At 41.3% G+C, this 26965-nt stretch overlaps 4 protein-coding genes and 3 non-coding genes across 7 annotated transcripts; 3 read left to right on the plus strand and 4 right to left on the minus strand.

Annotated features, from left to right (window-relative positions):
* Nucleotides 1-3294: 3294 nt before the first annotated feature.
* On the plus strand, nt 3295-6371 carry LOC121952223. Its single transcript, XM_042498762.1, has 3 exons — nt 3295-4717; nt 4815-4950; nt 5256-6371. Exons 1-3 carry the CDS (start codon nt 3295-3297, stop codon nt 5359-5361), a joined length of 1665 nt encoding a protein of 554 aa, XP_042354696.1. The 3' UTR covers nt 5362-6371.
* Nucleotides 6372-7421: 1050 nt separating this feature from the next.
* Nucleotides 7422-7493, minus strand: trnad-guc. Its single transcript has one exon. It is a non-coding gene; the product is annotated as a tRNA-Asp (tRNA).
* Nucleotides 7494-7689: 196 nt separating this feature from the next.
* trnav-cac lies at nt 7690-7762 on the minus strand. Its single transcript has one exon. It is a non-coding gene; the product is annotated as a tRNA-Val (tRNA).
* A 1491-nt stretch (nt 7763-9253) lies between these two features.
* LOC121953031 (early growth response protein 1-like) lies at nt 9254-13137 on the plus strand. The gene is made up of 2 exons (XM_042499953.1): nt 9254-9763; nt 11798-13137. Exons 1-2 carry the CDS (start codon nt 9550-9552, stop codon nt 12982-12984), a joined length of 1401 nt encoding a protein of 466 aa, XP_042355887.1. The 5' UTR covers nt 9254-9549; the 3' UTR covers nt 12985-13137.
* Nucleotides 13138-15659: 2522 nt separating this feature from the next.
* trnaa-agc lies at nt 15660-15732 on the minus strand. The gene has a single exon. It is a non-coding gene; the product is annotated as a tRNA-Ala (tRNA).
* Nucleotides 15733-17313: 1581 nt separating this feature from the next.
* On the plus strand, nt 17314-18335 carry LOC121952862 (heat shock protein beta-11-like). The gene has a single exon (XM_042499718.1). The coding sequence runs from the start codon at nt 17381-17383 to the stop codon at nt 18008-18010; it is 630 nt and encodes a 209-aa protein (XP_042355652.1). The 5' UTR covers nt 17314-17380; the 3' UTR covers nt 18011-18335.
* Nucleotides 18336-25551: 7216 nt separating this feature from the next.
* Nucleotides 25552-26960, minus strand: LOC121952693 (protein FAM53C-like; the record flags this gene model as incomplete). The annotated part of the gene is made up of 2 exons (XM_042499501.1): nt 25552-25852; nt 26613-26960. Coding segments are annotated over 2 exons (645 nt in total), but the record flags the coding sequence as incomplete, so codon positions are not given.
* Between the last annotated feature and the right edge of the window lie 5 nt (nt 26961-26965).

The following is a 26965-nucleotide window of genomic DNA, read 5'->3' on the forward strand; positions in this document are numbered from 1 at the left end:
GTTTTATAAAGCCTGGCATGTATTTTTTTACAGATATAAAATTCCCAACATGCCTGATGGTCTTCAACTTCCTGGCTTTGGTGATGCTCTTCAACTTCCTGGCATGCCTGATGGTCCTAAAACACCTGATGTGCATTACTTTGGACATCAATTCCCTGACAAGCCTGGTAGTCTAAACATCCCTGGCTTGGATGATAGTCTTATAGTGCCTGGTGTTACTTATTACAGTGAAAAGATTCCTGGCATGCCCGATGGTCTTAAAATTCCTAACATACCTAATGATGTTATAAGGCCTGGCATTTATTATTACTATCATAAAATTCCTGGCATGCATGATGGTCTTAAAATTCCTGGCAAGCCTGATGGTAAGATTCCTGGCATGCCTGATGATGCAAAAATTCCTGACATACCCGATGATCTTATAAAACCTGGCATCTATTATTACAGTTATAAAATTTTCTGGCATGCCTGATGGTCTGAAAGTTCCTGGCAAGCGTGACAGTCCTCAGATTCCTGGCATGCCTGATGATCTTACAATTCCTGACATCCCTGATGATCTTATACCACCTGGCATGTATTCTTACAGTCATAAAATGCCTGACGTGCGTGATGGTCTTCAAATTCCTGACAAGCCTGATATTAAAATTCCTGGCAAGCCTGAAGGTCTTAAAATTCCAGCTTTACCTGACGGTTTTATAAAGCCTGGCATGTATTTTTACAGATATAAAATTCCCAACATGCCTGATGGTCTTCAACTTCCTGGCTTTGGTGATGCTCTTCAAATTCCTGGCATGACTGATGGTCCTAAAACACCTGATGTGCATTACTTTGGACATCAATTCCCTGACAAGCCTGGTAGTCTAAACATCCCTGGCTTGGATGATAGTCTTATAGTGCCTGGTGTTACTTATTACAGTGAAAAGATTCCTGGCATGCCCGATGGTCTTAAAATTCCTAACATACCTAATGATGTCATAAGGCCTGGCATTTATTATTACTATCATAAAATTCCTGGCATGCATGATGGTCTTAAAATTCCTGGAAAGCCTGATGGTAAGATTCCTGGCATGCCTGATGATGCAAAAATTCCTGACATACCCGATGATCTTATAAAACCTGGCATCTATTATTACAGCTATAAAATTTCTGGCATGCCTGATGGTCTGAAAGTTCCTGGCAAGCGTGACAGTCCTCAGATTCCTGGCATGCCTGATGATCTTACAATTCCTGACATCCCTGATGATCTTATACCGCCTGGCATGTATTCTTACAGTCATAAAATGCCTGACGTGCCTGATGGTCTTCAAATTCCTGACAAGCCTGATATTAAAATTCCTGGCAAGCCGGAAGGTCTTAAAATTCCAGCTTTACCTGACGGTTTTATAAAGCCTGGCATGTATTTTTACAGATATAAAATTCCCAACATGCCTGATGGTCTTCAACTTCCTGGCTTTGGTGATGCTCTTCAAATTCCTGGCATGACTGATGGTCCTAAAACACCTGATGTGCATTACTTTGGACATCAATTCCCTGACAAGCCTGGTAGTCTAAACATCCCTGGCTTGGATGATAGTCTTATAGTGCCTGGTGTTACTTATTACAGTGAAAAGATTCCTGGCATGCCCGATGGTCTTAAAATTCCTAACATACCTAATGATGTCATAAGGCCTGGCATTTATTATTACTATCATAAAATTCCTGGCATGCATGATGGTCTTAAAATTCCTGGCAAGCCTGATGGTAAGATTCCTGGCATGCCTGATGATGCAAAAATTCCTGACATACCCGATGATCTTATAAAACCTGGCATCTATTATTACAGCTATAAAATTTCTGGCATGCCTGATGGTCTGAAAGTTCCTGGCAAGCGTGACAGTCCTCAGATTCCTGGCATGCCTGATGATCTTACAATTCCTGACATCCCTGATGATCTTATACCGCCTGGCATGTATTCTTACAGTCATAAAATGCCTGACGTGCCTGATGGTCTTCAAATTCCTGACAAGCCTGATATTAAAATTCCTGGCAAGCCGGAAGGTCTTAAAATTCCAGCTTTACCTGACGGTTTTATAAAGCCTGGCATGTATTTTTACAGATATAAAATTCCCAACATGCCTGATGGTCTTCAACTTCCTGGCTTTGGTGATGCTCTTCAAATTCCTGGCATGACTGATGGTCCTAAAATGCCTGATGTGCATTACTTTGGACATCAATTCCCTGACAAGCCTGGTAGTCTAAACATCCCTGGCTTGGATGATAGTCTTATAGTGCCTGGTGTTACTTATTACAGTGAAAAGATTCCTGGCATGCCCCGATGGTCTTAAAATTCCTAACATACCTAATGATGTCATAAGGCCTGGCATTTATTATTACTGTCATAAAATTCCTGGCATGCATGATGGTCTTAAAATTCCTGGAAAGCCTGATGGTAAGATTCCTGGCATGCCTGATGATGCAAAAATTCCTGACATACCCGATGATCTTATAAAACCTGGCATCTATTATTACAGCTATAAAATTTCTGGCATGCCTGATGGTCTGAAAGTTCCTGGCAAGCGTGACAGTCCTCAGATTCCTGGCATGCCTGATGATCTTACAATTCCTGACATCCTGATGATCTTATACCGCCTGGCATGTATTCTTACAGTCATAAAATGCCTGACGTGCCTGATGGTCTTCAAATTCCTGACAAGCCTGATATTAAAATTCCTGGCAAGCCGGAAGGTCTTAAAATTCCAGCTTTACCTGACGGTTTTATAAAGCCTGGCATGTATTTTTACAGATATAAAATTCCCAACATGCCTGATGGTCTTCAACTTCCTGGCTTTGGTGATGCTCTTCAAATTCCTGGCATGACTGATGGTCCTAAAATGCCTGGCATGCCGGATGATACTGAAACACCTGCCATGCATGATGGTCCTAAGACTTCTGCCATTCTTGAAGGTCCTAAAACGCCTGATGTGCATTACTTTGGTTATCAATTCCCTGACAAGCCTGGTAGTCTAAACATCCCTGGCTTGGATGATAGTCTTATAGTGCCTGGTGTTACTTATTACAGTGAAAAGATTCATGGCATGCCCGATGGTCTTAAAATTCCTAACATACCTAATGATCTTATAAGGCCTGGCATTTATTATTACTGTCATAAAATTCCTGGCATGCATGACGGTCTTAAAATTCCTGGCAAGCCTGATGGTAAGATTCCTGGCATGCCTGATGATGCAAAAATTCCTGACATACCCGATGATCTTATAAAACCTGGCATCTATTATTACAGTTATAAAATTTCCTGGCATGCCTGATGGTCTGAAAGTTCCTGGCAAGCGTGACAGTCCTCAGATTCCTGGCATGCCTGATGATCTTACAATTCCTGACATTCCTGATGATCTTATACCACCTGGCATGTATTCTTACAGTCATAAAATGCCTGACGTGCCTGATGGTCTTCAAATTCCTGACAAGCCTGATATTAAAGTTCCTGGCAAGCCGGAAGGTCTTAAAATTCCAGCTTTACCTGACGGTTTTATAAAGCCTGGCATGTATTTTTACAGATATAAAATTCCCAACATGCCTGATGGTCTTCAACTTCCTGGCTTTGGTGATGCTCTTCAAATTCCTGGCATGACTGATGGCCCTAAAATGCCTGGCATGTATTATTATTGTTATAGAATTCCAGGAAAGCATAGAGGCCATAAATGGCGTTGCACGTATGATGGTTCCCGCATTTGTCCATACAGACGCAGAGGTCAGCGAAGACGTACATGGCCTGGCTTATGCTATGTCACCTACTCTGTGATTGGCAAATCTCATTGCAGACCTTCAAGTCGTTGCAAAGGTAAACGATGTGTTTGGAAAGGGAAACGCTGCTGCAAAAGGAAATTTTGCTGCAAGTCAGTGGTGATCCATGATGGACAGAGCAGGCTGTTGAAGTGTAGGAAATTACTTGTTCCTTCAAACACTGCAGGTCTTGTGCCATGGCTTAAAGAGCCCAAAGGTCCTGCAATACCTCACATGCCTATAGGTCCTGAAACACCCAAAGGTCCTAAAAAGCTTGACAGGAATAGAGGTCACGGCAGAAATTCATTTACCCTCACACGTAGAGGGTACAGAAAATGCACCAGGCCTGGCACACAGTTTAGCATTGACAAAGTTAGATGTTGTCGTAAAGGCAAACGTTGTGCTAAGAAAGGGAAATGTTGCTGCAAGTTACTGGTGATCTCTCAGGGACAGAGTCGGAAGCTAAAATGTCGCAAGTCAGTAGTTCCTACACACACTGCAGGTCATGTGCCATGGAATAAAAAGTCCATAAGTCCTAAAACACCCAGCATGCCTAAAGGTTCCAAAGTTCCCAAAACTCCTAAAACACAAAAATCTTCTAAGAATCCCCAAAATTCTAAAAAGCGAAAAGCTTCTAAAAAGCACAAAAGTTCTAAAAAGCGCAAACCTTCTAAAAAGCGCAAACCTTCTAAAAAGCGCAAACCTTCTAAAAAGCACAGAGCTCCTAAAAAAGCCAAAGGTTCTAAAAAGTCCAAACGTTCTAAAATTTCTGGCATGCGTAAAGGTCCCAGCAAATCCTCACATATCAACAGATCTAAAGGTCACGGAAGACAACAACAGCCTGGCACACACTCTGGCAATGGCAAGTGTTGCTGCAAAGGAAATTCTTGCTGCAAGTCACTGGTGATTCCTGAGGGAGAGAGCGGGGAGCTAAAATGTCGTAAGTTACTGGTTCCTACACACACTGTAGATCATGTGCCAAAGAATACATGAGTGTGTAATTGTTTCTCATCACTTCACTCTATCTCTCTCTGTAGCAAAGGGGACAATGGTCCAGGTGCGGTATGCCATCTACGGTCGTCCAAGTAAAGCGGTTTGTGCAAGAAAACAGCGGAGGGATAAAAAACAAAGCTTGACCTGCACCGAAAACATCACCAATATCATGGCCCAAAGGTAAGACTTTGTGTAGATATATAGGTTAAAAATAACAATATATGGGGTATTGGTGGCTAGGTGGATGGGGCGGGCACCCCATGAATGGAGGCAGTGTCCTTGCCACAGCGGCCTCAGGGTCAACTCCCGCTCTAGGCCCTTTGCTGCGTGTCATCCCCGTTCTCTCTCCCCCTTTCACACTGTTGATCTGTCCTATCTAATAAAGGCTAAAATGCCAAAAAAATAATTTTAAAAAAATAAATAAATAACAATATAAATGTATCAGATTGACGACAAGTTTTTCTCATATCGTCCTTTTCTTCTAGGTGTAACAAGAAGTCTGGATGTGAAATCAAAGCATCTTCTGCACTGGCAGGAGTCCCCTGTCAACTCGCCAAAAAATACCTGTCTGTTGGTTACCAATGTGTCTGAGGGGTTAGGCACAGATATAAACATACGGCATGGTTTTTATTTTCTAATATATCTTAATGGTAGACAACTGGTGGCAGGATAAAAAAAAATTCCATAACTTTCATGTTCTATCTGGATAGGGTTCTCTCACAATGCAACACTCAACAGAAAAGAGGAGCAACACAAAGCCAAAATTAAATCTAACTGTGGTGCTCCAGAGCACACACTTAACAAATACTTTAAATACTACATACACTACAAGTACAAGTAGATCTTAATAGTAGCATTAACAAGTCATCTACCTTTGATCAATTTCTTGACTCACTTAAGGTTTCAAATTTGGAATTGGCAGTCTGTTGTTTAATAAATGCAAAATAAATACTCAAGCGTGACTACACTGTATGGAACTGGGATATGGTGTTGATTATGTTTTCTTTATTTCTCTAAAAAACATGGACAAGCAGCCAAATAATCAGCAACAAACCAGACAAAGATATGTGGTTAAAGACAATGAATTATCTATTATTATTATCACTATTATTATTGCACTCAATATTATTGCTGTAATAAAAACTACCATTATAATTAAGTGTTATATATGCATAAAGAAAACATTTTATTATATAAGTAACCTGAGTTATGTGCTGTGATTTAGCGTGCTTCAGTGTATTGCCTAAATGCATTAGTTCCTGCACTGTTTTGTTCTTTTCATCCTAATGTTTGGGCTTGAAAATTAACTTTATGGATCACCAGATAAAATGGCTTCTAATTTCTAAAATGATCAACCACTCTAAATTCTAAAGTTTTAAATTTTACTAGAATTGACAGTTAAAAATTAGAGACAATATAGATGACAGTGGCTTAAATCCACTACAGTTAAATCCACGCAATGAGATGTTTCTCAGTAAACTGTCCCCAATTGGAGTAAACTGAGAGAGTTTGTACCCACATTCATAAGTGTTAATTTCAAGCCCTGCTGGTATCTATTGTCCTAATAATAAGAAATAAAATTCAAATTTATCTTTGAAAAACAAGAAACCCTGTCATCATTCTGTCTCTTTGTATGAGAAATGTTTGATAAAAATGTGAATATGATATGATAATATGATGTTCACCATGTTTGCACCCTAATATGAGCTAATTAGCAGTAACCATAAGTCCAGCTGAGGCTAATGAATGTCATCAGAATCATACAGTATCTGCCTTTTGTGCTCACTATTTGTACATTCATTTTTGCCTTCTGTTCGATGTATAATAAGTAATCCCAAAATTTCCGTAATATACGATAATTCTACACTTACAATAAGATCAGTTCAGTTTATACGTCTCATTTAACTAATTTCCTGGCCCCTCATCACTTCTCACATGATCTCCTTACAGCCAGTTGCATTTAATGAACACCATGATGACATGAACATCACATTCGGGACGCGTTCGTTGAGCACGCACCACTGTTTTCGTAAACAATCGTCCTAAATGTACAAAGGTGCAAGCACCAAATCAAATTTATATTTTCTTTCAATTATTTAAATCTGCAAAGTAACTGCAGATGTAATCTTAACAATTGTATTTATTTACTGAACTGGATTAAAATCGCGTTGGTACCTCGTGGTTTGTCCAAGAGGCACAGCCGTAGCTTGCTGTCAAAAATGGCAGACCCTTTCGCACACGCACGCCGTGAAGGGATGACATATTTTTGTAGGCACACCAGGAAATAAGCATCGCACTGGTTAAACAGATAAATCTACAAGTTCAAGTGCAACTCTGTAAAGCTGTAAAGGGCGACAAGTGGGTTTAATGAGTCTAACGTCCCAGACAAAAATTACTTTTTCAATGGGAAAATTTATTTATTTATCCTTTTGTCTTTTTTTTCTTGTTTTTGTCTTTATTCTTGTGTTTATTTATATTTATTTAGGCAAGCCAAGGCAGCTTTATTTGTATGGCGCATTTCAAACAGGGCAATGATTTATTATTATTTATTTATTACTTATTAAAGTTGTTTTTCGTCCTCCATACTCATTCACCGTCATTCTTAAAATAAAAACTAAGTCATTAAAAGCTTAAACTAATCAAAACAATCTCTCCCCGTCGGGGAATCGAACCCCGGTCTCCCGCGTGACAGGCGGGGATACTTACCACTATACTAACGAGGAGTGCTACTCTAATCACCGTCGCAGTACCCGTTTCAAGCATTACACAGGTGAATCAACTCCTTGGCAAGTAATGCCCCATAAACTGAAAACTGAAAACTAAAAAATGCATACTGCAAATTACAAACTGAAAGAGCTTCAAATCGAGCTGTCCTGCAGTCATTATCCTTTTTAACCAGAGCATTTAAGTCAAAAAACATGTTTCCGCCCGGTTTCGAACCGGGGACCTTTCGCGTGTGAGGCGAACGTGATAACCACTACACTACGGAAACTGCTACCCGACTCTTACCGGATGTGACTTTGACTTGACAGGCTTCGTGCTTCGCCTCACACGCGAGAGGGCCCCGGTTTGAGACATTATTTTGACACCGTTACAGACATATTTGAACATAAAAACCTGGTTTCATTTAAACTGAAAACAACGTAAGGTCTTGTTTATGTGTTTTTTCTTCCTCCCACAGACACACAGCTGTAACAATATACCGAAAACACTGTTTCCGCCACGATTTCTTACTGAAACATATTTGACAAGCAAACTTCGCCGGAGCGAATCAGCTGCTCTCGCTCTGAGGTAAACTTGAGTTTGGCAGCAGCCGGAAAATACAAAGGCAAAAGTGTCAAACACTCACCGGCTGCAGAGCCGCCATGTCTCGGTGCGTTTACAGTTTATCCACTTCCCGTTAAACCGGGGACTCGGTGAGACGGTGTCCTCCACAGAAAGTTCAACAGTCAGCTGCAGAATAATCCACGTGCGCTCCGACCGACCCAAACACACACATCTTCACCAAAGTACACACACGCACACACACTCGGGATGTGTTCAGGTGTGTGAGGACTGATCATTGATCATTTCAGATTTGGAGGATTCTTGAATATTTAGTAACACTCAAAGCATTTTATCTGCTTTTCATTCTTCTTTTTTGATCATTAAAAGGCCCGCTTTAATATCACACACACTCCTATCACTCAAAAATATGCTTTTCAAAATCAAGCTTTAAAAATGTTTAAACACACCCCTCCACCACGCGCATGCGCTCTGTCATCCAGCGATTTTTCTCTTTTTCTTCTGTTCACTTCTGTTTTTTGATTTATTTATTTATTTATTTTTAGTTATTTAATCATGCATTTATCTGGTGTATTTCACATAATTCAGATGTGAAAGTATGTGGCATATTTCGTGTACTATATATATGATATGTTTATAGGAGTATTTGTATATTTGTACTTCAGATATTTGCAGTATTTGCAGTATAAATTGTGAAGCAGCTTCATGTTTTTGCTCCGGTGTGTTTTTGGCTGCAGGAGCTCGCGCCTCCTCCATGCTCCGCTCTCTGACAGGAACACACCCAAATAAGGATCGAGGAAGCGATGACGCGGCTGGATGGTCTCCATGTGACGTAGCTCCAAAAAAAAATGGCCCGCGCTGTGACGTGTCTCCGGGGTTTCCGGCCATGGCGGCTGGCGGGGCTCCCGGTGACCGCTGACGGGCCGCGGTCCGGCGGACAGACGGCAGCCGGTGACCCGGACTGAAGTCTGGATCCTCTTGATCCTTCACGCTCCAAAAACCGCAGCACAAAGAGCACGCGGGCCATCGGAGCGTACGCGCGCAGCCCGGTCTGCACGCTCACCGCTCGGACCATATATGGGCTTCCTCCCCGCCATATTTGGGAATGTACGTCACGCAGGAGTCTTTATAAAGGCGGGAATCCTCACTGAGGAAAGTGACAGACCCAAGTTCAACAGCACGTGACGACTAACTGTTGTTGTTGTTGTTGTTTACTCTGCTGATGACGCAGCACTTCCTACACAAACAACCCTAAAATCATCTTGTGCGCGCGGGACCCGGAGCTCACGAGCCTCCAGGTTGGCTTCCTCCGAGCAGAACCGCCCCCAGCCGCAGAGTCAGCCCGGGCAGAGCGCCTCTCCGCCGGGCTCAGCAGCGGAGAGCAGCCCGGTCCCCCCGCCGGAGCAGCCCGGTGCTGCGGAGCCTCCGGAGCCGCCCACGTCCTCCTCCCCCTCCTCCTCCTCCTCCTCCTGCTCCTCCTGCTTCTCTAGAGAGATGGCAGCCACCAAAGCGGAGCTGCTCCTGTCCGCCCTGCAGATCTCGGAGCCCCTGTCCGGCCTCCCGCCGCCTCCCTCCCCGCTGGACGGATTCTCCAAGCTGGAGGAGCTGCGGCTGCTGCTGCAGAACGCCGCGGCCGGAGGGTCGCTGCTGGCCGCATCCGCTGCGGAGGGAGCCGGGCTGCTGAGCGCGGAGCCCGGGGAGTACGGAGGTGAGCAGCGGGAGGTGGTGGAGGTGCAGGAGGGGACTGTTTCGCATTATGTTTAGAAGAGAAAAGTATGAATAAAATCTCTTTACACTTTGAAAAACATGCAATGAGCAAAAAAGAAATTACCCCAAAATTAGCAAGTAATAAGTTACTACAAACTACAAATAAATCAAGGAAATATTTTTTTAAACATGCTTAAAATTTAGATAATTAATAATAAAATAATTTAAATAATAATTCTGTCACAAAATTTTAAATATGTAATCGTGATATTTAAAAAAAAAACTATTTCCCTAGCTTTGAAAAAATATTTTTTAAAATATTATTTCTTGCAATTGTGGAAATTTCCTTAACAAGCTACTTATTGCCTTTTATTTCACGTTTTGGGAAAAAATCGCATCAATTTGCTCACAAAGGGTTAAATACTTGTGAACGTCGTCTGAAAGCTACACAAGAAAACTGATGTCGCTCCAGGTTTTTATAGGGTTAAATATACATCAAACCCCTAAAACGTGTCTCATGCAGGTCAAGTGAAATATGCAGAAATGATTCACTTTAATGAATGAGGCGTTAAAATCTGTTTAAATGTTGTTGTTATTTACGGAATGATTGTAAATAAAAAATACAAAATGCAACAAAACCTCAGACAGCAGTTATTATCGTTTAAAAACATTCAACGTTTTTAATGAGTAATTCTGTCGATCCTCTGAGAGGAGACTGATCTGAGACCAGATGAATGTTTGTTTCTCTAAAGTTGAGTCTGAACGTCAAAGTTCTTACAGTCACGAAAAACCTGGAAAAGTTTGCATTTAAAACTTGCCTTGAAAAAGTTTTGGAAAAGTCCTGGAATTTTTTGTCATAAACTTGTATGATAAAACATGGTTAGTTGAAGCACCATCGGGGAAAATAATTTTGGCGATTTTTAAAAAGAAAACCTGCAGGCATTTTGAAGGCATGACTTTTTTTAAAAAAAAAAACATGTTTTTAAACGTGAAATTAAAAAAAAATAATTTAAAGAAAAACTTTGAAGATTTTCTTTAAAAATCCTCCAAATAGAAAAAGAAAACAAACACTAAAGAAAAACGTTTTCTTGAACGTGAAAACACGTTTTACAAATCTCTGAGCGGCGTTTCTTCTATGTAATCGTGATATTTAAAAAAAAAAACTATTTTCCCTAGCTTTGAAAAAATATTTTTTAAAATATTATTTCTTGCAATTGTGGAAATTTCCTTAACAAGCTACTTATTGCCTTTTATTTCACGTTTTGGGAAAAAATCGCATCAATTTGCTCACAAAGGGTTAAATACTTGTGAACGTCGTCTGAAAGCTACACAAGAAAACTGATGTCGCTCCAGGTTTTTATAGGGTTAATATATACATCAAACCCCTAAAACGTGTCTCATGCAGGTCAAGTGAAATATGCAGAAATGATTCACTTTAATGAATGAGGCGTTAAAATCTGTTTAAATGTTGTTGTTATTTACGGAATGATTGTAAATAAAAAATACAAAATGCAACAAAACCTCAGACAGCAGTTATTATCGTTTAAAAACATTCAACGTTTTTAATGAGTAATTCTGTGGATCCTCTGAGAGGAGACTGATCTGAGACCAGATGAATGTTTGTTTCTCTAAAGTTGAGTCTGAACGTCAAAGTTCTTACAGTCACGAAAAACCTGGAAAAGTTTGCATTTAAAACTTGCCTTGAAAAAGTTTTGGAAAAGTCCTGGAATTTTTTGTCATAAACTTGTATGATAAAACATGGTTAGTTGAAGCACCATCGGGGAAAATAATTTTGGCGATTTTTAAAAAGAAAACCTGCAGGCATTTTGAAGGCATGACTTTTTTTTAAAAAAAAAAACATGTTTTTAAACGTGAAATTAAAAAAAAATAATTTAAAGAAAAACTTTGAAGATTTTCTTTAAAAATCCTCCAAATAGAAAAAGAAAACAAACACTAAAGAAAAGAAAAACGTTTTCTTGAACGTGAAAACACGTTTTACAAATCTCTGAGCGGCGTTTCTTCTTCTGTGTTTCAGATTCGCTGTCGGACCTCGACTTCCAGACGCCCCCCCCCCTGACGCCCCGCCTCCCTCCGCTCGCCTACAGCGGCCGCTTCAGCTTCGAGCCCACCACCAGCGCTGGTCTTTGGGCGGAGCCTCTCCTCAGTCTGTTCAGTGGGCTGGTCAGCGTCGGGGCTCCGCCCCCCCCAGCGTGCAGCCTCCCCTTCTCTGCATCGTCTGTGACATCATCAGTGATATCATCATCGAGCCTCAGCTGTGACGTCACCTCAGTGTTCTCCGCCACGCCGACCTACACCTCCGCCACCACCTCCGACCTCCTCCTCCCCGCCGCTGATTCCCAGCCGCAGGGCCCGCCTCCTGCCTACGCCGCCACCGCCGCCAGGCTCGGCCTGCAGCCGCCCCCCCGGGTGGTGCCAATGCTCCCGGACTACCTGTTGCCGTTGCCACAGGACGGCGAGCTGGGCCTGATCCCAGACCAGAAGCCGGACCTGATTCCGCCACCGCTCACACCGCTCTCCACCATCAAGTCCTTCTCCTCGCAGATCCAGACGCAGCCGCAGGGCCCCGCCTCCAGCCCCGCCCACCAGGCTCAGCTCACCAAACTTGGCCGGATTAGGAAGTCCCCCGCCGGCCGTCAGTGCAAGACGCCGCACGAGCGTCCGTACGCCTGCCCCGCCGACGGCTGCGAGCGCCGCTTCTCCCGCTCCGATGAGCTAACGCGCCACGTGCGCGTGCACACGGGCCAGAAGCCGTTTCAGTGCCGCATCTGCATGCGCAGCTTCAGCCGCAGCGACCACCTGACCACGCACATCCGCACGCACACCGGCGAGAAGCCGTTCGCCTGCGCCGAGTGCGGACGCAAGTTCGCCCGCAGTGACGAGCGCAAGAGACACGCCAAGATCCACCAGCGTCAGCGGGAGCGCAGAGCTGACAGGAGCTGCGCCTCCTCCGCTGCCAGCGCCATTAACACGCCGCCCACCTCCTCCCCTGGCTCCTCCTACTCCTCCCCCGTGTACAGCTCCTCCCCCACCGCCGCGCTCCTCCCCTCTTCCTCCTGCTTCGCCTCCTCCCCCTCCCCCCTCCTCTACTCCTCCTGCTGCTCTCCTCCCCCATGGCGAGTCCTCACTCAGAGCTCCCCTCCCCCCCCAGCGCCAACAACTGCTGACGGACAGGAAGTCCTCCTGTCCCGCAGGGACCTTTGACCCCAGACTGAAACTTTAACGTCACGTCAGACTGTACGAGAGGTCAGAGGTCAGCAGATCTGCGGAGGAGGTCTACGAAACATTTTGAGCCTCCTCAGCCTCCGTGGTCACTGATGGCGTCCGGACGCGAACTTTAACCCTTTGAAACCCGAACAGAGGAAGAAGGCAAAGAGCAACTTCATGAAAAAATGTTGCATAAATTTACAGAAAAAAACCTGAAAATAAGCATAAAAAAGAAAACAAAAACACAAAAGACACAAAAATTACCTTATAAAGAGCCACAAAATAAAAATAATGATAATAAAAATTTATTTTGTAGAATAACTCTGAATTCTATGATTAAATTTATGAATTACATTTTCTGGACATTTGTCCGTTTTTTTATTTTTTTTATTTTTTTTATAATATCATCTTAACCCCCCCAACTTATTTTTAATTTTTCTTATCACTGAAAACTTTTTTTTAATTTGCATTTTGCAGGACATTTCTTTCTGAGTTGCTCATTTGCCTTTTCAAAATAAATCACACCAGTTTCCTTCAGTTTCAGAGGTTTATTGTGAAAGGACTCACAGACTCACCAAACCTCACTGAGAAAACGGACGATTTTAGAGACTGAATGTAAATCTGCTGAACGTGAGTCATGTTTCCGTGTTGTGTTCATACGTGAACGTGTTGTTTACCTGCTGAGTAGGTTTGTTTACTTTGATACAGTTTCCTCTTTGAAGCAAAGAGAATAAAAAGTGAAAATCCTCCTTACTTTTGCTGTTTTTAAACTCGTTTCTACCGCTCTCATCAGCTGAGAAGTTTATTTATTCACATGAAGAAGACCATGTATTGCAGCTGAAAGCTCCAAAACAAGCGAGTAAGACGACATTGAGTGAGGATTTTGTTTTCATCTTTCACTCTGAACTTTTTGGCTAAAATGAGAAAAATGAGAAAAGAAAAAAATGAGTTTTACGTCTACGGTTTTAAACGGATTGAGGAGCGTGTGACGCAGCTGAAGCCGAATTTACAACTTCAGCGACACGTCGACAAATCACAATAACAGCCATAAAAATAGTTTTTAGGTCGAATTACAAGTTAAAGAACACACACACACACACACACACACACAGGATTTACTGCTGACAGTAATGACATACTGTGTGTGTGTGTGTGTGGGGGGGGGGGGGCGTTCTCACAGCTTCAGCCCAAATATGGTGTTTCCTGTTGCTGCAGCGGACGTCCTGATGCTCAAATAAGGAACTTCCTGCTGGCAGACAGCCCCTCTGCTGGCGGGACGCCCGGACTGTGTGTGTGTGAGTGTGTGTGTGTGTGTGTGTGTGTGTGTGTGTGTGTGTGTGCGTGTGTGTGTTGAAGTGAACCGAGCTGTGACGAAACAACTAGATGGACAGGTCGGACTGGAGTGTGTGTCTGTGTCTGTGTCTGTGTGTGTGTGTGTGTGTGAGAGTACAAAAATGTTTGCATTTAAAAGCACATAAAAAAGTCTTTAAAAGTATAAAAGATTTGAGATTTGATTCAGAGACAAAGCAGAGATGAAAAGAGGTCACGACAGAAATGAAAAAGACAAAGAAAGTGAGAAAGAAGAAGAACACACACACACACACACACACACACACACACACACACAAAGGATTTACTGAAGTATTTAGTTGTTTGTTAAACAACCATGACGTTGTTGATTTGATTTATTTTGATTGTTTTTTATAGTGTTTTATTTTGATAGTTATTTGTTTAGTATTTATTTTTATTATTTTATTTATCTATTTTACAAAATCAATAATAAATAAATAAATAAATAATCAGTCCAATCATACAATCATTTATTGAAAGTGCTTAAATGTCGGCGGTCACATGTTTGGAGCAGCGTTTTGTTGCAGTATTATTTTGGGCACCAGCATGTGAAGAGATTTTTTAATTTTGTTTCTGTTTTGGAAACAGTTTCAATTTTTTCGTCACCTTTTTTTCTAAGATGCATCAAAAAAATGAAGAGAAACTTCAGTAGAAACAATGAAACAGCAGCGACATCGCCACCTGCTGGATGACAAATATGAATGTAATGAAAATATTCTGTTTACATCAGTGTTTCTACCACAAATAGACTTTTAGATTATCTTAATTTAGATTTTATGTTTTGTTTTTCGTTTTGTAAGCGTACATATTTAATAAGCATGAAGGGAGTCTGAGATTTTAGACGTTCATTGCCAACAAGTGTTTCTTCATAATTTCTGTGCAAATGACAATAAATTAATGTCAATAAATAAATAAAAATAAATAATAGACCTATCATTTTCGTCAGATTCTACTTTTTTTCTGTTTATTTATACATATGTGGTGTTTTTTTTTTAATTCTCTAAACTTGTCAAAAAGATCTGTTGCTAAATACTGCAGGCTGCATTAGGTTGTATGAATCAATTTGTAGTTTATTTTAAGTTTCTAGACATAATATTATTTCATGTATCGCGCTGATCAGCAATAAATAATTTGAAATAATGTTTTTTTATGAATTAACAAGTAAACGTCGCCAATGACAATAAATTTACTTAAATCTGCAATAAAACGTCGGATAGTCACCGAAAACCGGCGGGAAAATGTTTCTCACGCGCTCGAACAACCAAATCAAGCCGTTATTTCCAAATGAAGACGGCGGTGTTAAAAAAAAAAAAAAAAGCATCTGGAGGATGCGGGCATCGATCCCGCTACCTCTCGCATGCTAAGCGAGCGCTCTACCATTTGAGCTAATCCCCCGGTCACACTGACGGCGCTCTCTGCTCCACTTAAAGTTATAAAGTTATGTGTGTGTGTGTGTGTGTGTGTGTGTGTGTGTGTATATATATATATATGTGTCTATATATATATATCGTGACAGCTGTCGTTTGCTGACATGTGATTGGCTGAAGTCCAGGGAGGCGGGAGGAGCGGAGGTTTCACCGGAAAAACATGAAAGCAAACATTAGAACATTAAATAGAACAGAACGTTTAACTGTGATAACAACAGAACGCTGAACAACGACGTTAGAACGTTGAATGAAGAATTAGAACGTTTTAGTAACAAAAATGGAATGCTAAACAACAACAACAACAACAACAACAACAACAACAACAACAACAACAACGTTGAATAAATAAAAATAGACGTGGGTGAGTTTTTACTGAGACAAACCGGGACACTGACTGTTAACCGAACACACTGCTGACGTCACGCGTCTGTAAACGGTAACCGGAGGAGGAACGTCCTCTAATGTCACACCGTGTTTGATCCTTAAAGACAAAACCTGTTACCATGGTGATACGAGGAACAACTCAACTGTCTGGTCATCTCATCGAGGCCGGTTCAAGACATGCGCACCTATGCACTATGACAGTGATACTCAACCTACGACCCGCAGGCCAAATCTGGGCCCTGACAGGGTGCCGGGGAGCCCCCCAAACTTTTTTTAATTCACAGTAATAAAAAAGTGAGTGACACTGAATTATTTTTGTCCTTTTAGTCTCCATAAGGTGTCAGAGTGAATAAAACAGCATCAAAATAGAGCTTGTTGATCAAAAAAAGAGCCAGAGGAGGATCCCCCACACCCCCGACAGAGGACACAGATAAGACACTGATGTCCTCAAATACTAGAAATGTCTTGAAATCCAAGAAACATCCTACAATCGTATCCTGGAAACGTCCAAACATTTCTAGAGATGAATTAAAATCTTTAAAAAAAAAATTAAAATCTTACATTTGTAGCTGACACAGTGACTGATGGCAGCTGTCAGAATGACAAACGTCAAATTTGACAACATTTATTCAGGAACTCGTCCATTCTGATGACTTATGTCCCTGACACCTCTGACTGATCCTGACAGGAGGCCATACGACACGTTTCACTACATCTGTGAAGGAAAGACTTCGTTCTGTCAGACCAGGTCCTGCTTTAAGTCCTTCAGTGAGAAAAATAAGGTTTGAGATTAAAACATAAAGATGAAAAACACATTTTATGAGGTTTAATTCCTGTAGAGTGACTCACGGGGTGTGTGTGTGTGTGTGTGTGTGTGTGTGTGAGAGAGTGTGTGTGTGTGTGTGTGCTCACCTGCTTTATAAAGACCATGACAGAAACGCAGCAGAAATAGAACAAAGCGGCGATGTGTCGGCATGTGGCAGCAGACTGCAGGAATACCAGCTGAGCTGCATTTAGCCTGTGAGCGCACACACACACACACACACACACACACACACACACACACACACACACACCCGGAAAGTTCCAGCAGCATTCCTGTGTGTGTGTGTGTGTGTGTGTGTGTGTGTGTGTGTGTGTGTGTGTGTGTATATAAAGAGCAGGACGTGGGACAGACGGACAGACAGACTCCAGCCTGAAGCTGCTGATCTGAAAGCGCCACCGTCTTCGAGATGTTGTGTCCCAGCGTCTTCCAGCCGTCCCCCGTCGCTATGAGGCCTTTCCTGGACCTGCACTGGCCCGTCCGCAGCCTGTGGCCCGAGACGCGTCCGCTCTTCTTCCACATGGAGCAGGAGATGATCCGCCACCTGCAGGAGATGAGGCAGAGCATGGAGTACATGGAGCGGCTGCACCAGAGGATCTTCGAGGAGATCGACCAAACCTCGTCCGCCACCGGCGCCTTCAAGCCCATCGCCTTCCAGGAGCTGGGGAGGGACGGCGCCGGCTTCGCCCTCAGCCTCGACACCAAGGAGTTCTCCCCGGAGGAGCTGTCCGTCAAACAGGTGGGCAGGAAGCTGCGGGTCAGCGGCCGCACGGAGAAGAAGCAGGAGGACGAGAAGGGCTCGTACTCCTACAGGTGTCAGGAGTTTAGGCAGGAGTTTGAGCTGCCGGACGGCGTCGACCCCGAGACCGTCACCTGCTCACTGGTGGGCGGCCGGCTGCAGATCCAGGCGCCCCGGGAGAAAGCGGTGCACGATGGGAAGGAGAGGGTCGTCCCCATCAGCGTCACCGCGGCGCCGGCCATCACCTCCTCCTCCAGCACCTCCTCCTCCTCGGAGAGCAGCCCTGCGGACAAAAACTGAACTGGACACATCGTGCGAACGTCTCTGATCCGGATCGAGGGAACAGGAAGCCGCCGCTCCTCACCTGCACTTTGATATACAACAAACTTTATAGTTTCATGTTTTATTTATCCCCGTCACGAATTGTTTTCTCTGAATTACATCAAATTATGTCACCATGCGAAAAATATTCTCACATTTGTCTTGTGTTGTTTGTGTAATTATTAGCATAATGACATCTGACATTATTATAATTATCTCTCTTTATTATCGATGTGTGATCTTCTGCAGAAATGTTGATTCGTAGTAGTACTCTCTCACATTTTAATAAAACTGGAAATTTTTATCACTGATCTCATAATTCTGGAAAAAAAGAAGAAAATTGTTTCATGAATAGATTTTTATTCATTTAAAAATCTATTTAAGCTCCAAATCATAACAGGACAAAAATGTCACTTTATTCTCATGTTATTACTTTTCTCATAATGAACCTGAGATTTACTTTAATTTATATTAACTGTCTTAAAGTTAAGACTTTTACTTTTTTCTCTCATTAAATCAGTTATTGATTGACTGATTACATTCATTTCTCATTTTGGTTTTCACTCTTAAATTTGCAGTTACAATTATTTAACTTTGACTTTTTTTTTACAAAAGTGACTCAAAATTGATAAAAAAAAAAAAAATACTTTTTTGAAAGTAAAATTGCAGCTACACTCTTGCATCACTATTTTTCTCATTAAACTGGGACTTTTATTGTTGATTTTTTTAATAAAATAAAAATAAAATAACCTTATCCTTATATATTAATTTCATCATAATAAATTTGAGATTTATTTTCATTTTATTTTAACCTTTTTATAAATGTAAGACTTTTTTTCTCATGAAATTGACAATTCCTTCCTCATTTTGGTTTTCAGTCTTAAAATTGCAGCTATCATTATTATTATTATGATTATTATTTTAATTTTATTGCGACTCATAAAAGTAATTTCTCACTTTGTATTTACTGCCAAATTAACATTAAAGTTATGGACGTCTTCTGGCAGTGAAATTAAAATTGAGGTCTGCAGCCGACAGTACGCTCCCTCTGTGACATTACGCCATGTGATCAAACGCCACATTTTAAAGTCGACTTTTTACCGCAAACAGCAGCATGCTCCTTTAATCGTGACCTTTCGGCGCGATTATTTTTCTAAAACTGTAAATGAATTTGTTTCTGTGATTGATGGGAGTGATGGGAATAAACACAGGACGCCAGTTTTCCCCTTTCTTTGTAAAATAATTCTCAATAAACTTAATTTATTCACAAACTGCTTTTTCAAATTGCCATGTTGTCATTGTTCTTTTTTTTTTTAAATCACATACAATAAAAAACATTTCTAAAAGACAAGAGATGTCCGAGTCTCTCCGCTAACTTTGTACACGACTGCTTCTCCGTTTACAGCTCCTCCGCCGTCCTGAAGCTGCTTTTATTTATTTCATTTTTTCAAACACGATGTGTTCATCGCCGACACCTCGTCACGCTCAGACATCAGATTAGAAATATTAAGAAAAAACAGCAGAAAATAATGAACAGAGGGACTAAAAATTTAACAGCTACAGTACACATTTCCTTTTCTTCTCTGTTAGTTTTGTCTTTTCCTTTTTTTTCTTTTTAACATTTTGATTTACAGAATAATAATATATGTTCAGTTAAGGCTTATGTTGGGCGTCATGGAGTGATCAACGGAAACAAACCGACCAGCCAGGAGGGGGTGTGGACAGGGACGCTTGTCTACCTGTGTTATGGGGACACTGCATGTTTACGTGTCTTGCAGGGACATTGTTTGTGTGTGTGTGTTTCCGTGTATGCGTGTTACAGGGACTTTGTGTTTGTGTGTATGTATATTACAAGGACACCGCCTTTGTATACATGTTACAGGGACACATTGTGTGTATATGTGCGTTACAGGGACACATTTTGTGCATATGTGTGCGATGAGGACACTGAGTTCATTTATATGTATTATGCAGACATATCGTGTGTATGAGTGTGACAAAGACACTGAATTTGTATATGTGTATTATGGGGTCATATTGTGTGTATGTTTGTGTGTTACAAGGGCAGTGAGTTTGTATATTACGGGAGATATTTTGTGTGTATATGTGTCTTATGGGGACATATTGTGTGTTTATGTGTTTTACAAGGACACTGAGTGTGTATGTGTGTGGGGACATAGTTTTGTCCTGGTGTCAGGGACATATATATTGTGTGTGTGTGTGCGTGTGTGTATTACATATTGTGTTACAGAGATATATTGTGTGGATTGTGGGGACACTGTTGTTTCGGAGATATTTCTGTTGTGTTTTTTTTAAGTGTAGTGTTTAATTCCTGACTGTTTAGTAGATTGAGTAAAATGTGTGTGTGTGTGTGTGTGTGTGTGTGTGTGTGTGTGTGTGTGAACTGAGCCTTGTTATTTAAATATTTTTTTCACCAAGTTGAAATTTCTAATTGACAGCACATGAAGCTAACGCGCTAGCTCGTAGCAAACTTAACGTAAAGGAGCAGTTCAACTTGTTGGTGAATATTACTATCATCTTTCACTCTGAGAGGTGAGAAGTTTGGAAGTATTCAATCCCGCGTCTGGGTGTGAAGCACAAAACTGGATTCAGGATGTGGTTAGCGTAGCTTAGCATAAGGCATGGAAGCAGAGGAAAACAGCTTGCCTGTGCTATCGCTGGTGTTACATCAAAATCTGTGACCCAAATAGAAATTTAAGCTATAGCTCCACTGCAAATGATTTTTTCTTAATAAAATTTGATCGTGTTATTTGTTGTTGTTTGTTAAACAAGTAAAAAAAGAAAAAAGAAAAAAAAAAAGCTCATGCCAATTTTTGGAATTATTCCAAGGTGGTGAAAGCTAATGCTAAACTTTAATAGTCACAACAGATAAAGAGCCTAAATTATACTAAATATTTGTAGCAGTGAAAGTCTAATCAGTTCATTCTTGAGACCTTCTTCATATATTGTGTTAGCGAAAATCAGATAGATGCAATGACCTTTCGCCACAAAAATCAAATTAGGTTATTGTTAAGTCCAAGTGGATGTTTGTGTCAAATTAGAAATAAAATCCTTCAAGGTTTTCTGGAGAGACTAATAAGAGATGAGAATAATACAGATGGAAGGTCACGTTCACCTGTGACCACCAAAATGCTATCAGTTTATTATTGAGTCGAGTGGATGTTTGTGCCAAATTTAAAGAAATTCATTCAAGGTGTTCGTAAGAAATCACATTTACAAGATTTAGATAGATACAAGGTCAAATTGACCTTGACCTTTAAACACCAAAATCTTATCAATTCATTGTTTAGTCCAAGTGGATATTTGCACAGAAAAAAATACCTCAAGGTGTTGTTAAGATATCAAGTTCACGAGCACGAGACGAGTGGTCACAGTGACCAAAATCTAATCAGCTCATTCTTGAGTGCGATGGGATGTTTGTGAGAAATTAGAAAAAAAATCCTTAAAGGTTTTCTGAAGTATTGCGTTCACGAGAAGAAGACGAATAGAAGGTCACAGTGACCTTCACTTTTCATTGTTTAATCTAAGCGGACGTTTGTGCTAAATTTGAAGAAATTATCTCAGGTCATTCTTGAGATATCATGTTCACAAGAATGAGACAGAAGAAATAACGGTGTCCTTCTTGTTATCACAATTTAAATAAGAGCGTCATTGTCCCCAATTTTTATGCTAAGCTAGGCTAACCACATCCCAGTTTCATGACACTCATGAACTTCTCACTGAAGGAAATGTTAACATTTTGTCGAACTGTTTTGTTTTTTTTACGAGTGCAGTTTTTCAGATCAGAAGTAAGTTTTTTGTTACCCCCGCCCCTCCCCCGACAATATGATGGATGACATCAGACAGAGAAAAAGAAACAATTACACAAACTGAAACCCGCTGAAAAAACAAAAGCCAGGGTTCATACACATTTTTACCAATTATTTTCCATAACTTTGAGGCAAATTTTAAAGACCATACATTCTCTAAAACAACCATCGATAATCCTTACTGGTTCTTTCTCAGATTTTTGGCCCTTTTAAATTTTTGTCAATATTTTTAGAATAAATCTGTTAATTTTTTAATGAGCTTTAAAGAAAATGGAAAGCATATTTCTATTAAAAATCCCCCAAATTTCAGGAATTTCAAAAGAAAAAGATTATGCCAAAACAGTTTCTTAAAATCATGTGGGTGTTTAAGGTTAATTTTCTTTTTAAAAGAATGCCTTAGAATTTATCTTAAAATTCATCAAAAATTTGTGAAGAAAAAAAAAAGCCACATTTTTTTCTTTAAAATCACAAAAAAGAAAAACAAATGGGCAAAACTACCCCTTTATAGCCAGAAACCGTAAAAACAAAAATTTTCAAATTTCCAACGGTCTTTAAACACATTATGTGTTATCATACAGGTTTGTGCAACTAATTCCCATTACTTTTTCGAAACTTTTCCAGGCCTGGAAATTTCTATTTGCAAAATCCATGACGTTTCCAGGGTTTTCATGACAGTATGAACCCTAAAAACAATCGTTTACAAAGTGAATTTGCTGCTGTTGACTTTAAACAAAGATCTGAAAATTTAACAGTAAAGTCGCCACAATTATAAATGACGATAATCCATCACAGTCAACATTTTAGTCAAACTTTATTCAGTCGTAATACTTTCCTTTTTAAGTGCATTTATCTGCTGAACTAAAATGAACATTTTATTTTTCAAACATGTTATTTTCTTTTTTTTTCCTGTTTACTTGTTGATTGTCTTCTGGGTGTGAGTCTCAAACGTCGCTCTTTTTCTGCCGCTGACCATCAACTCTCGGGTTTTGTCAACTGTTTGACCACATGAAAATAAACCAACAGTAAAGAAAAACACTGACTGTGACGGATTATCTCACTGCAGGTTGATTTTTCGTGAAGTGGGTCTGAAATGATCAGCAGGAATGTGAAGTGTGATTCTCAGTAGAAAAGCTTAAGTGTGTAAAACAAGCCGTGTGGTCGCTCGGTTAAACGCTGTCAAAGGTTCAGAGACCTTCAGCGTGCAGTTTCTCTTCTATTTTTGTGGGTTTCAAGTGAAAATCGGAGGAAATAAAACAAACAAAACAAAAACTAGCATCAGAGTTTTCAGTCGATTTTACAGACATTCACACCTGATGGTTCTGCTCAGCATCCAGATTAAATCCAGAGAGAGAATAAAAGCACCCAAAATCTGATTTAATGTCTTCTGTCAACGAATTACATGTAATAAAGGAGGGTTCATACACATTTTTACCACTAAATTTCCGTGATTTTTCCATGACTTTTGATGCAAATTTTAAAAACCATACATTCTCTGAAATGACGGTTCTTTTTTATTACGATATATATGTTTCCTTAAATATGTATTATATTTAAACACAAGATTAGAACTGAATATTTAAATATAATTCAGGTTCAAACATTGGGATGGTATTTATTTTACACAAGATTTAAATGATTTAATGATGATTTAAATTTTGGCAATTATTTTTTTCTTTAAAATTTTTTGGGGGATTTTCAAATTTCTGATGGTCCTTGAACCCATCATGTTTTTTTTACAGGTTTGTGAATCAAAATTCAATGACTTTTCAATAACTTTAAGGGGATATTTACTTTTCAAAATATTTTCCGGGCCTGAAAATTCCATAACTTTTCCAGAATTTTCTGACGGTATGAACCCCGTATGTCCTGCATGGATTTAAATGTTAAAATAAAAGTCCTCTGCTACTCACATTAACACAGGAAACTAGCATAAATATCAGATTTCCATCATGTTTTCTTCTACCTGATTTTCCATCATTTCAGCTTTGAGTGGAGTTCAGAGTGAATCTCCTACATGACGTGTCATAATAACACGTTTTTTCTTTTATGGAAATGAGTTTAAAATTTGGAAACGTGACCGGTGTGAGCGCTCGTAGGTGTTAATGTGGATAAATTATATCTGGATTCAATCTGGACACAAGTGACATGACCACCAGGGGGTTCAAGATGTCACACACACACACACACACTCACTCTCTCTCACACACACACACACACACACACACACACACACACACACACACACAGAGGGTGGGTGAATGAGAAGGAGTGTGTAGTAACAGGAATGTGTGAACACTCAGGTGAACAACAGCATCAGTGGCTACCTGCCCTCAGTGAAGCCTGACGGGACGACGCCACGGAGCAGCAGCGAACCTGAACGCATCACCGTGCTGAGGTCACATGACTGTGACATGAAGCGTGTGTGGTGTATGTGAAGCCAGACGTTGAACTATCTTCTCTTATTAAAGTTGTGCCAATAAAATTCATTCTGATTGCTTAATTTAATGATAAATATCTTAACGCCTCAATATTTACATGGAGTCAAAATCACAAACTAAAATGTTCAGACAAAATAACAAAAATCGTCAGACTGTAGGAAACTTTACGTATTAAATGGCAAAAAAATCAGGTTTTCTGAAATACTGATTAATATTTAACAGAAGCAGCTCAACTTGTGTCTTTTTTAAAGCTCAAATAATGTTAAACAAAAAGATCTTTCTCTGTAGGATCAGACGGAGCCTGTCAGCTGACAAAAACAGGTTTCAATGTTACCCTTGTGGCATATTCGTACCGTCAATTTGTGCCTAAAAAAGTGTTTGTTTCTGTCAACGATAGGCTCAAATTGTTATTCAGTTTGGCGGTGGCGATTTTAGGGCTGGTTCTGGATTTTACTCTTTGACAAAAATATCTGTCTCTGTCGGGATCCTTTCCATTTTCAGACGCTTAGAATAACAATCTGAGCCTGTCAGCGACAAAAACAAACATTTTAGGGGATGTAAATTGGTGGCTGAAAAAATGCCCTAAATGGTTAAGTGTCCGACTTTGAGCGTAAAAACTAGAATCCGCCTTGCTGCTCTGAAATTTAAGTCCTATGTTGGATTTATTTACTTCTAAAGTGAAAAGGTGTGTTTGAGTGTTTTGGGTGAACTGACCCTTTAAATCACAGCTGCTCTTTGAGACGTCTGGCGTTGGGACCGTGTGGTGATGGCGTGGTGATGGCGTGTCAGGTCGGCGCTGCGGCGCGGCGACGTCCTCGTCAGACTGAAGTGTGTTACAGAGACTCAGCAACTGTGTGTTGGAAGACACCTGGACGCCGAGACGCACCTGGACAGTCTGAGGGGGTCAACTCTGCATCTGGGCTTCAGGGGCCCGCACCTGTTAGCGTGCAGGTCGGGGCCGCTGCGGAGGTCACTGAAGGTCAGATGCAGGTTGAGGACTTTCCGCTCACGGCAGGCGACCAGCGTTACACGTGAAAAAGCAGCCAGGAGGATTCCACAGCGGCGAGTCGTCACCGCGGCAGTCACATCATCACTGTCGTCCTCAATCAGCTTCGTTTCCTCATCCAATGAGAGAAGGTGTTGTTCCTGAGAGCCTTGCTGATTGGTGGCAAGGAGGCGATGGAGGGGGGCGGGGCTTCGGATCCAAACCAAACTAAAAAACTGAAACAGAGAACAGCCTTCCATTTACAAACGCCTCAGTTTTCTTCTATTAAGTTCAAGTCGAGTTCTGTACAATCCCTCTCAAACACCGCCTGCTGCGCCGCCTCGCGCTCCTCCGCTTCCTCTTCACCGTCGTCCTCATCGTCGTCATCCTCGCGGCACTCCTCGTCGCTCTCGCTCAGCGGGCCGATGCTGGTCCTGCCCAGGCACTCGGCCGGCGAGCAGGAGCCCCGGAAGTCGCCCATGAAGGCCTCCATGCCCATGCAGACGTCACCGCCGCAGGCCAGCCTGCCGCCGCCGCGCTCCAGACACTGCGGGTCGATGCTGCGGGTCTGCAGAGCGACAGGAGGAAGAAGTCTGAAAACTAGAGCCCAGAGTCAACGATTAATCAATCGTAAGATAAATCATGTGAATAAATAAAGCAAAAAAAAAAAAATACGACCTGAAAATGTGGAAAAGTTTGAATTTTAAAAAAACACAACATCCAATCAGAAACCAGTATGTGATGACGTAAGACCGTAAATATCTCCAGGTTAAAACATCGGTGCTGGTTGTCATGGTAGCGGTGCAAAATCAGGGTTCATGCACATTTTTAACAATAGATTTCCAGGACTTTTCAAGGACTTTGAGGCAAATTTTAAAGACCATAAATTCTCTGAAATGACCATTGATGCTCCTTATTGGTTCTTTTTAAATATATATATTTGAAAAAAATAAAGAATTCAGAAAAGGAAACAAAGTGAATATTAAAATGTAACTAAGAGACTGTGCATTAATAATGGTAGGGTGGGCGGGGCTTGTTTTTTCAGCTCAGGTTTGGAGAACACAACTTAAAAACGGCTCGACTTCTATTCATTTTATCGCTAATATGTGAAACCAAAGGTGACCTTTCTAAAACTTTTGAGGTATATTTAGTTTTTACAATTTTTTTCCAGGCCTGTAAATAGCTATTTGCTAATTCCATGACTTTTCCAGGTTTTTAAGGACCGTACAAACCCTCAACGTGGTGAATTTAAAAAGAGCGACCACAGAATATTTAAGATTGTAAATTAAAACCAGGCGATGAGTCGTGTTTACGTTCTCCTGCCGTACCTGAGTCATCTTGGTGAAGTCGAGGACGGGTCGGGCACAGGGTCTGTCTGGGTCGCGGCGTCTCTTCAGACCCGGTTTGAGCAGCAGCAGGTCGCAGGGCTGCGAGTGGCAGCGCGGCAGCTGCGGCGGCAGACTGCGTCGCAGAGACGACGGCGTGCTGCAGGCCGAGGAGGGCGAGGCGGGCACCGGGCCCCCCACGGCCCCTCCGGCCACGGCCGAGCAGCTCGGAGGACGTGCCGCCGCTTGGCACGGCACGGGAGGCGGAGGCAGGAAGGTGGAGGCCGCCGAGTCTCTGATGAGCACGGGGGAGAGAGAGAAACGCCTCTGAGGAGGGGGAGGCGGGTGGAGCGGGG

Source organism: Plectropomus leopardus, chromosome 13 (genome assembly GCF_008729295.1).
Source record: "Plectropomus leopardus isolate mb chromosome 13, YSFRI_Pleo_2.0, whole genome shotgun sequence".
NCBI lineage: Eukaryota > Metazoa > Chordata > Actinopteri > Perciformes > Serranidae > Plectropomus > Plectropomus leopardus.